The 11078-nt window shown below is 36.4% G+C and overlaps 1 protein-coding gene across 1 annotated transcript; it reads right to left on the bottom strand.

Annotated features, from left to right (window-relative positions):
• Window positions 1-1815: 1815 nt before the first annotated feature.
• Window positions 1816-10872, bottom strand: LOC144972441 (peptidoglycan recognition protein 1-like). The gene is made up of 4 exons (XM_078913614.1): window positions 10607-10872; window positions 5314-5496; window positions 4015-4113; window positions 1816-3033 (listed from the first exon to the last, which is right to left on the bottom strand). The coding sequence occupies exons 1-4, from the start codon at window positions 10677-10679 to the stop codon at window positions 2771-2773; spliced, it is 618 nt and encodes a 205-aa protein (XP_078769740.1). The 5' UTR covers window positions 10680-10872; the 3' UTR covers window positions 1816-2770.
• Window positions 10873-11078: the final 206 nt, after the last annotated feature.

The raw sequence follows: 11078 nt of genomic DNA, 5'->3' as shown, positions 1-11078 counted from the left end.
GACTTTTAGAGCTGGAACAAACAAAAAATTCATACGATATCGAATTCTCCACCGATTCCCTCGATTGAAATAGCAGACGGCAAAAACATTGTTTAGGCAACGGGCGACCCTGATGTTGAGGCCATAGTGGTTTCGAGAAAGACGAAAAATGGCGTCTGCTTTCATTTTGATTAAACGAAAGCGTCCATAACGATGGTCAGTTTCCTGATTATTTCCGGGAGGCCTTCCTACATACCCAGTATTCTTTTTTTTTTTAAATATAATTTTCTAGTAGGGGGGGGGGGACTTTTTTTTTACCCCCCCCCCTCCCAAACCCCCAACTAGAACATTATTAAAAAGAAAAAGAAAAGAATGCTGGGGATGTAGGAGCTTTCGGAAGGCCTCTCTTATTTCCGGGTTCAATTATCTTTGCACAATCTATCACGTTCAGTGAATGAGAGTTTCAACATAGTGAGACTAGGGACTAGGGAGTAACTTTTTGTACGTCGTTGACCGATTTATGACTATCATCTACTATCTATTACCATTTGCTGAGCGAGTAGAATGTAAAACATCTCTACAGTCTTCGCTTGTCTTCATCTATTATTTTGTTGTAAGGTTGCCTTGGCATCTTGCTTTGTGTGAATGTTGATGTAAATCGTAGGTAACAAGGCACTTTGTTATTGACCTGTAATCAGAAGATCAAGTAGCAGACGATAAACTGAGTCGTCAGGGAAACTAACTTGTTGACATAATCAGAGTGAGTGACATAATCAGAGTGAGTTCCCTTGGCCCTTGACCTGGGGCAGAAGGCTGATGATATGATGACGGCGTCGATGGTGATGATGATGATGATGATGATGATGATGATGATGATGATGATGATGATGATGATGTTTTATTTTGTTTTATTTAAATTCATTCCTCTAATACAATTTAACAATTGTTCATGTTGAATTTGCACTGGAAACGGTGAATTTTATTTGGAAAACGATCATATCTATGTGATATTTGGTCTTTAGAATGAATAAATTTGACCTCTAGGGGCGTGATGGGAAAAAATTGTCCTTCAGGGCCAATATGTAGCTTACCCTGGTTTCTATAGCATCGAAATGGACAATAGTAATTGCTTGCTACCCTTTGGATATGACGACGATAATAGCACAGTGCAGCCCCCAGATCTAAAGAACCCAGCTATCCAATCACTGCTGGGTGGATATGGGCTCAGGAAAAAATCTTATCTCCACCCTGAATTGATCTTGGTCCTTCTGTGTGCAAAGCGAGTGCTCTATCAACTATATGTCGTGAAAAATATCCGCTACATGGTCTCAATGTGCTTTACTACGAGCCCCAAGCAAACAGCAAATACTCAACATGTATGACAAGACTTGATACATGAAAGGTCTAAATACAATCTTTTTCTTTCGACAAAGACACAAATATTACCTTTCGACAGAGACACCACTATTTTCTTTCGACAGACACACCTCTGACATTTCCACAGAAACAACACTGTTACCTTTCGTCACCTTTCGACAGAGACAAAACTGTAACACCTCGTCAGAGACACCGCTGTTACCTTTCGTCAGAAACACAACTGTTACCTTTCGACAGAGACAACACTGTTACCTTTCGACAGAGACAACACTGTTACCTTTCGACTTATACAACACTTTTTCTTTCGTCATTTACACCCCAGTATTGTTGTTTTTTTTTTATTGTTAGGAATAACCCTTTTCAAAGTTTGAACTTGCGCCTCTCCAGGACTAGAAGCGAATGTCATCTCAAATGATCACAAAGTCACACAAAGTCAAAGAAAAAAATCAACGATTTATCCATGTTAACTATATATTATAGATTTTATGAACAATAATAATGAAATTATTATGGTATTTATATTGTAATGAAACTATGTACTCATAAAACAACGGTAAGATACAGGTCCTAATCATACTGCCAAAATCTAACAAAACATTTTTTTAATTTTGGCCAGAAACTTTTGACTGTAAATGTAAACAATTAAAAACGAGCCTCGCCTTGTCAAAATTATAGATAAATGAGTAAATGGATAGATAAATAAATAAATAAACAAACAAATAAATAAATAAATAAATAAATAAATAACATACCTTAAACCTAAGACGTTATTTAAAGTCTCAGATTTGAAACATTTTGATAAGTTAAGAATCATTTTAATCTACGGTGTCTCAATTGAAAGATTTCTGACCAGTTTTGAAAAATAAATTGTTATTATTTTTAGAATACAGCAGAATGGAATATTTATGAAAATCTGAAAAGTTGTGTATCGGTGCCAAAGTAGATGGAAAACGTTGTCAAAACAAAAACAAGAAAAAACAAACCAAAAAAAAAAACGAAAAAAAAAAAGAAATCAAGAAAACTTGAGCTTTTTATATTGCGCAATATTCACAAAACGTGCTCAAAGCGATTTGTAAAGGGTCACTGACCAACAGCAACACGTAATATATTGAACGAGACATCTCAACTCTGACCTCCCTACTATTACGAAAAATTCCTAGAATCTCTTGATCAGGTAAACTTATTGAAAATAAAAATTGATGCAAGGCTAAATAATTTTAAGGATTTAGAAGTGTTATTTAATCCTTATGAGGCTGAATTGATGATTGTTAAAGTCAAGGATGGCGACTACAAATTATATCTCCCCAACATTATGAATTTTTTGGATCTTCGGTAGGCAGGTCTGCTAACTTCATATACAACTTTTCAGATTGTCATCTTACACTATGGCCTGCTAATTTGTCGCCTAGACAGGTTACTGTTGCTCAGAACTGGGAGTGGGAGTGGGCACTTCCTTGGAAGGTGGAGCCGAATACCGAGGTAAACTCCGAATGACTTCGTACAAGGCCCGGCCTGGATTTTGGCCTTTCAGCACGGTCCAAATGTCACTCCACGCTTGGACTTTGTAATAAGGACTCAGCCTATCCTGTTCGAATGAACATATGATGAAATTCTCTAGGGTTTTGGTTTGGATGCTATTAGGTGGTTTTGTGTCAAAATGACCCAGCATACAGATGACTGAAAAAAAAAAGATACGTGATTAGCTATCATAGATTTATACCTATTACAATGAGATGTTCAGCGAACGTCTTTTTTCTGTGTAGAATATTACTTTAAAAATCATAAATGTTACCAGTAGTCTAAAAACTGTATTATATTAGAATAAATACGATGCATGGAATTCACTTTTATATGTTTAAAATAAGTTTATAGATAGTATGCAGATGACGTCACTCAGGCCTTTGTTATTGTTTTTGCCATCCGCGTTTGTGAGTTGTTCTCACTAAACTGTATTAACCAGACTATAAAAGTTCATGGATACACACAGTTTTGTGTGTTGGTCCGCTTTACTTCCGGATGGCAATGTTATGAGCTTCTTAGCCAAGCGCATACTATCTATAATTTGAATTTGAAATGATAACCTGATCGTGGAGAACAAGCTATGATCTATGTGTAGTTATATACAGGTCTGATAACCCAAAATATTGTAATGGGCTCATTGTTATAATTGAAATACTCTCAGACATCCCTTTTCTTTGCCACATCTGTTGTACAATGTACGAAAAGGATGAATAAAATTTATTATCATTATTATTATTATTATTATTATTATTATTATTATTATTATTATTATTAATAATAATAATAATAATAATAATAATAATAATAATAATAATAATAATAATAATAATAATAATAATAATAATAATAATAATAATAATAATAATAATAATATAATTGACACTGACAATTAGAAAGGCATACTGGTCAGATGATTTGGAAGCTGATCTCTTTTATGAGTATATTATTATTGTCCAGTTTCATTGTGCTCAATGCGATTCCCAATGTTTCATAATTAATCCGAGCATGCCACAAGCATATATACATATATATATATATATATATATATATATATATATATATATATATATATATATATAAAGGTTAAGTATTCATGCGTGCTTGTCTGTGTGTATGTGTATGTTAACAAGTACTAACCCAAGCTGCTCTTGCTAAAAGCCCCATATTCCCACCCTCTTCCTTCGTAGACAAGGCCGTCGGAACCAATGAGAAAATTGCAGTAGATATCTGGATAGCCTGAAATAAAACATGAAACATTGCAAAATATCAGTAGATGTAGCAATGTGATGAAAGAGAATATGGGGGAGGAGGAGGAGGAGGAGGAGGAGGAGGAGGAGGAGGAGGAGGAGGAGGAATTGGGGGAGGAGGAGGAGGAGGAGGAGGAGGAGGAGGAGGAGGAGGAGGAGGAGGAGGAGGAGGAGGAATTGGAGGAGGATGAATTGGAGGAGGAGGAGAAGGAGGAGGAGGAGGAGGAGGAGGAGGAGGAGGAGGAAGAAGAAGAAGAATAGAGGGGTGGGGAGAAAGAAGAAGAAAAAGAAGAAGAAGAAAAAGAAGAAGAAGAAGAAGAAGAAGAAGAAGAAGAAGAAGAAGAAGAAGAAGAAGAAGAAGAAGAAGAAGAAGAAGAAGAAGAAGAAGAAGAAGAAGAAGAAGAAGGAAGAGGCGGAGGAGGAGGAAGAGGGAAAAAAGGGGGAGGAGACAGAGGATAGGAGGCATAGAAAATAAGCCTGAAAGGAGAGAAGAATGAGCAGAAGGATGAATACACACAGAGAGGATAGCTTGTACTACAAGTTGTAGAAATGGAAGAAATTTCACATATTTTATTCCAACAAAGAATTTTAAGCGCGTGCCCCCAAGGGAAAGGGGGGGGGGGGTGTTGAATAGATTGGTTGTTGTTTTTGATGTTTTTTTCTTCTTTTTGTTTCCATTTGATCAACAGCATTCTTAAAGTTATGAGTTCAGTAATAATGAATAATGTATCTTGTGGTTTAAAAAGAAACAAATGATGATGTAGTGAATGAACAACGTGCAAAAGAACACTTATAAACCGCATCATAATAAGTCGGACAAAGTTCCCGGGTCACTTATTTAGAAGAAAAGGACTGGAAAACCTAGGTGTTACAGGCAAGATAGATGGGAGGAGAGCCCCTGGAAGACAGAGGAAAGCGGTGCTTAATGATCTCATATCTTGGTATAAACATGGAAGGAAACAGCGTTACTATCAGAGCAAGGATGTGGAAAGCATTTTTTTTTTTTCAAAAACAAGCATCAACTAAGTGATTGCGTTACGTAAACAGAGAGAATAATAAATGTGAAAGTTTCAGTAACTGTTCTTGAATCTCAGAAATTAATGAGTTCATTCATTGTATTGTAAGCATAAGAAATTCACGTGGAGTTGATCCATTTTAAAAAGCTACTTCATTGTGCGTTAGTGCTCACCATCAACACTCATATCGTGAACCTGAACGTCCTTCACCTCATGTGCACATTGTCTGCGATTTTCACAAACACTCCCCGCTTCTTTGATCAGCACTAGACCAGGTTCTGAGTTGAGATTGTATGAACTTGAAGGTTCATCGGCCCCCCATTGATTCCTATTCCTGGTCATCGGGCATTCGTCACCTGAGAGAAGCAAAAGAAATGAACAATTAACACATTACAGTACTACTACGAGGGTTCTTTCATAATTAACCGAAAAATGCCTGTAAAATCCGCGTTTTTTATGCTATCAACAAAATTCTTGCACGTGTTCATACCTTGACTCGTCCTTCATTTCTCTACGTAACAGCCAAGTCTGTCGACACACTTCTGCCAACGCCGCACCATAGAATAGATACCCTCTCGGAAGAAATTTCCGTCAAGGTTTTGTAGCCAATTCCGCACATGGTCAACAAGCTCTTCATCGACATCAAAACGCTTTCCTGCCAGCTCACGTTTCAGTGGCCCAAAGAGGTGATAATCAGATGGTGCGAGGTCTGGACTGTGTGGTGGGTGTGGCAAAATCTCCCATCCATATTTCTCTAGCTAACCTTGCGTTACTCGTGCTGTGTGGGGTGTAGTGTTGTCGTGTTGCAAAATGACCCCGTTGGTCAACTGCCCTGGGCGCTTTCTGCGAATGGCCTCCCTAAGCTTGTCAAGAGTTTGGCAGTACCTTGCAGCATTGATTGTTTCTCCGGGTTGTAAGGTTTCGAACAGAATAACACCACGACTGTCCCAGAAAACAGTTCCCATTATTTTCTTTGCTGACCGCATGACTTTGAATTTCTTCGCGACAGGTGAGGATGGATGTTTCCATGTCATCGAATCTTGCTTTGTTTCTGGGGTGCAATGGTGCAACCAAGTCTCATCACCGGTGACTATGCTGTCAAGAAAAGTCACATCGTACCCTAGAAAGTCTCCGCCGGCGTTGGCAGTATGCCTGTGAACCCTGCGTGAGCTCTTGCTTCGTCTCAAAAGTTCCCTGCAGATGTCCAACCTTTGTTCTTTATGATTGTCTGTCAATTGCTTAGGAACCCATCTTGCGCTGACGTTTCTGTAGCCAAGTTCATCAAATACAATTCTATGGACAGAAGTTTCCGAAATGTCAAGACTGCTTGCGATTTCATGAAGTTTCAACCTCCTGTCTTGACGAATAAGCTCATCAACTCGCTTCACATTGTCTTCTGACGTCGCAGTTATCGAACGCCCTCTCCCTTCCCTGTCTGTCAAGTCGGAATGGCCGGCTTCAAACAAATTACACCAGTGATAGACTTGTATACGGCTTATAACATGCTAACCATTTACACTCTGAAGTTCTTTATGAATTTCGATAGGATTCAGACTTTTGGCGTTCAAAAAACGTATGACAGCTCTGATTTCCTCCTTTGACCAAGTTTCAAGGTGGGCCGCCATCTTTAAAATCGTCTAGAAATTCATTGTGCAAAATGATGCACTTCATAATTTCTGGGAATATCCGTAAGGAAATAAAGAATATCATGTCGTTTACAGAATTATAAAATCTCCACTGGTTGCCGAGCAATGGGCATTTTTCGGTTATTTCTGAAAGAGCCCTCGTAGTACTACAATAAACACCGGATAAAACTGCGTGCACATCTGTACAGGTCTGAGTACCGATCACAGTATAATGGGATCGATTTAAATATTGACAATATTTTGCGATGGATGGGAGATATTTTCATTACGACAATGAGTCCATAAAGACTTGAGTTATAAGACCTGCAAATACGTAGATGTCAGGATAAAGGGAAATTCAGGTACTGATGACACCACACTTTACGAAACCATGTGATAAATATAGTCTAATAGTGTATATCACATAATAATCACATTTGTTTTCATTCATGTTCATATTGATTGCCAGGTGCAGATCGAAATTGACGTCACTCAGCTCTTTGTTGTTGTTTTTAGACAGCCATTTTAACTATTAGTTCTCAATAAAATACATCAATCAGCCTATAAACGTTCTAGGTTACACAATTTTGTGTGTTGGCACGTTATTTTCGGCTGGCGGATGTTGTGAGTATTTTACATTAAAAAAACGTAAAGCATAAATAGAAGTGACATATTTTAAATATATTATATGCGACCCACGGCATCAAACCAGCATTATGTCGGGATGGGGAGATGAAAATAAAAGTTATAATGATAAATAATAATAAGTGACTTGTATACCGCTAAACTTCCACATGAGTGCATTCATTCATTGACACTTTTAAGAACACACACACACACACACACACACACATACATACACACACGTACACAAAGGCACACATAGATACATTTACACTCACACACGAACATACAGATATATTTACACCAATATTCCTCACTTATTCTAACTACAGGCATAATTTGATTGATTAATTACGATAATTTTCGTATATAGCTTAGATATAATGAAAATTGAATATAATTCAAAGTTAAAATGACCGTGTTAATCTCTTGATATATGTAACTTCGATGTATCCCTCGGCAGACAGGGGACGTAATTCATTATTTGTTTCTTCACGAAGTTCGTTACAGAGTTATTCTATATTGATAAGGTGCAAAATAAAATGGTCGGAGATACTGTGTGCCCGTGTGCTCGTTTAGTTTTGGAGTTGACACTTTTGTATTTTAGAAATATCTTAAACCAAAAAGAAAACAACACACATTATTCACCGCTCACAAGTGAACTTTTATACAGCGCTATAGATAGAATGCGCTTGGCCAAGGAGTTCACAACATTGCCATCCGGAAGTATAACGGACCAACACACAAACTCTGTGTAATCATGAACTTTTATAGTCTGGTTAATACAGTTTAGTGAGAACAACTCACAAACGCGGATGGCAAAAACAATAACAAAGGCCTGAGTGACGTCATCTTCGAACTATCTATATAAACAGTAACGTGAATGAAATCTACCTCTCTCTGACCATTGTGATTGTGTTTCAGCCAAATGGGTGACTACTTATCGCACGATTTTCTCGATCAGATTATGAACGTTTAAATTTACACATAGTTTTCTGTGTCAGTTCTATAGATAGAATAAAGATGACGTCACTCAGGTCTTTGTTATTGTTTTTTGCCATTCGTGTTTATGAGTAATTCTCACTAAACTGTATTAACCAGACTATAAACGTCCAAGGTTACACATAGTTTGTGTGTTGATCCGTTATAATTCCGGATGGCAATGTTATGAGCTTCTTAGCCAAGCGCATACTATCTATATTGTTTTGAATGCGTGGCCTAAATTTTGCACACGTCACATGGTGTTTTCTAATTTTAATAGGACAGCGATCATGTGATAGATAGGTCTTAAGTCTTAATACTAAGTCCAAAATGATCTGCTGAAAGTCTCTAGTAACGTGAATGAAACCGACCTCTCTCTGATCATTGTGATTGTTTTTCCGCCAAATGGGTGACTACTTATCGCACGATTTTCTCGATCAGATTATGAACGTTTAAATTTACACATAGTTTTCTGTGTCAGTTCTTGATCAAGCGGTAGAACATTGAGTATTTAACTGAAACACATACCATCGATATTAAAACATGTGTAGTTTGCTGTGTCTACCAATCACTGCCATTGTTTACATTATGACGATTTTCCGAGAAGCTTGGTTATTTACCTGTCTCGTACAATTGCAGATACAATGTTTTTTCAGGTCAGGTACCCGTTATGCATTTGAACGTTGAAAGGTAATTCGAGTAAAGAGTGTTTTCCAAGTAGTCAACATTTGCGCTACCCACAACGAGACTCAAACCAGGGGCCTACCTTGAATAGAAAGCTTTTTTCCAGGACTCAACTTTGCATCTCAGACAGCTGGAATTGAACCTTTAGCCTAAAGGTTGCGATTCTAGTGTCATGCCACTATGCCACATATAGCATAATTAAACAGGCACATAAAACAGCGTGGCTCGGCAGTACGGTCTTTGCTTCGTACCCGAAAGGTACCGAGTTCAAACACCCCCTACGCTGTGTGACCTTGAGCAAGTCGCCTCGTCCGAGCAAAGTTTGAGGCGCTACACTGCGGCTGATGCCCGAGTTATTCCGGTTTTTCCTTGGAATAAACCCTAAAACCAAATTTCCCATATGGGATGAATTAAAAGAATTTCTAAAACGCGTGAACACGTGTTGACATTCGGAATATTCTAGTAAATGTGTCAATCTCTTTATAGCTGTGATAAAATAGCACGGGAAAAAGCGATTTCCAATTTATTTCTTCAATGAAATCGCAAGTTTTATTCTATTGCAGTGCGAGAAAAAAATTTAGGCCTACAATTCAAAAGTTTTCTTCGACTAATTTCATGGTAACGATTATTATTTGTTTTGCACTGATTAAGTTTCAGTCTTTAGAATTGCACTTTGAAACATAGAAATACCCCCCCCCCTCCCCTCCCAAATAAAATAAAATTAATAGATAAATTAAAGATTACTAACTCAATAAATTTTCAAGTGGTGAAAAAAAATCATGAGTTGTTTCCATTGTCAGTTGTGGTACCGACTCGGTTAAGTCTTGAGTTCAATTTACGTCATGATCATCATGATGATTATTATTATCATTAACATTATTATTATTATTATTATTATTTTTATTATTATTATAATGTTAATATAATAATAATAATAATAATAATAATAATAATAATAATAATAATAATAATAATATATAATAATATTAATAATAATATAATAATAATAATAATAATAATATATTATATTATATTATATTCATATTTATATTATCATTATATCATCATTTTAAATAATTATTAGCCTATTATATTATCATTTTAACATTACTCTACTCTATCTACTACTACTACTATACTACTACTACTACTATACTACTACTACTACTACTATCTACTACTACTACTACTACCTACTATACTACTATTATACTACTACTACTCACTACTAACTACTACTATTACTACTACTACTACTACTAACTACTACTACTACACTACTACTACTACTACTACTACTACTAACTACTATTACTACTACTAACTACTACTACTACTACTATACTACATACTACTACTACTACTACTACTACTACTACTACTACTACTACTACTTACTTACACCACTACTACTACTACTACAACTACTACTACTACTACACTACTACTACTACTACTACTACTACTACTACTACTACTACTACTACTACTACTACTACTACTACTACTACTACTACTACTACTACTAAAAATATCAGGCTCATAAACTAACCTTGAATTGTCGTGAAAATTGAACATAGCACCACTGCCAACGCCAAACCGAAGACGGTTGAACACTTGAGCATTTTGAATTTTATATTAGATATAAATATAACGAGAGTTTGAGCTGTTACTCTATCTGATTCTATATTATAACAAGAATCAAATGAATCTAGACTAGTACAAACAACGCAACTGTACACAGACTATGTATGAGTTAATGAGGACAAAGGCAATATTTTATCCATGAATCTCGCTTTGGGAAATTGACAGATGGCAATTTTTGATGCTTTGTTTTTACAGGACAAACACAATAATGCATAATTAAATTATAATCTGAGTAGTGATAAGAATTGACAGTTTGACGAAATTTAATAAATAAAAGAGATATAATTTGTTGGAATTTACCGGCAAAATTTGTTAGTCGAATGATAAGAATGTTCTGGATTTCAAACAAGCGAATTTCAAAATGTTTCAATGTGTGA

The sequence above is a fragment of the Berghia stephanieae genome, chromosome 5 (genome assembly GCF_034508935.2).
Source record: "Berghia stephanieae isolate SIO BIC M18660-M18661 chromosome 5, UCSD_Bste_1.3, whole genome shotgun sequence".
Classification (NCBI taxonomy): Eukaryota; Metazoa; Mollusca; class Gastropoda; order Nudibranchia; family Aeolidiidae; genus Berghia; species Berghia stephanieae.
The sequence above is the reverse complement of the archived record's forward strand: the minus strand, read 5'-3'. Positions and strand labels throughout refer to the sequence as shown.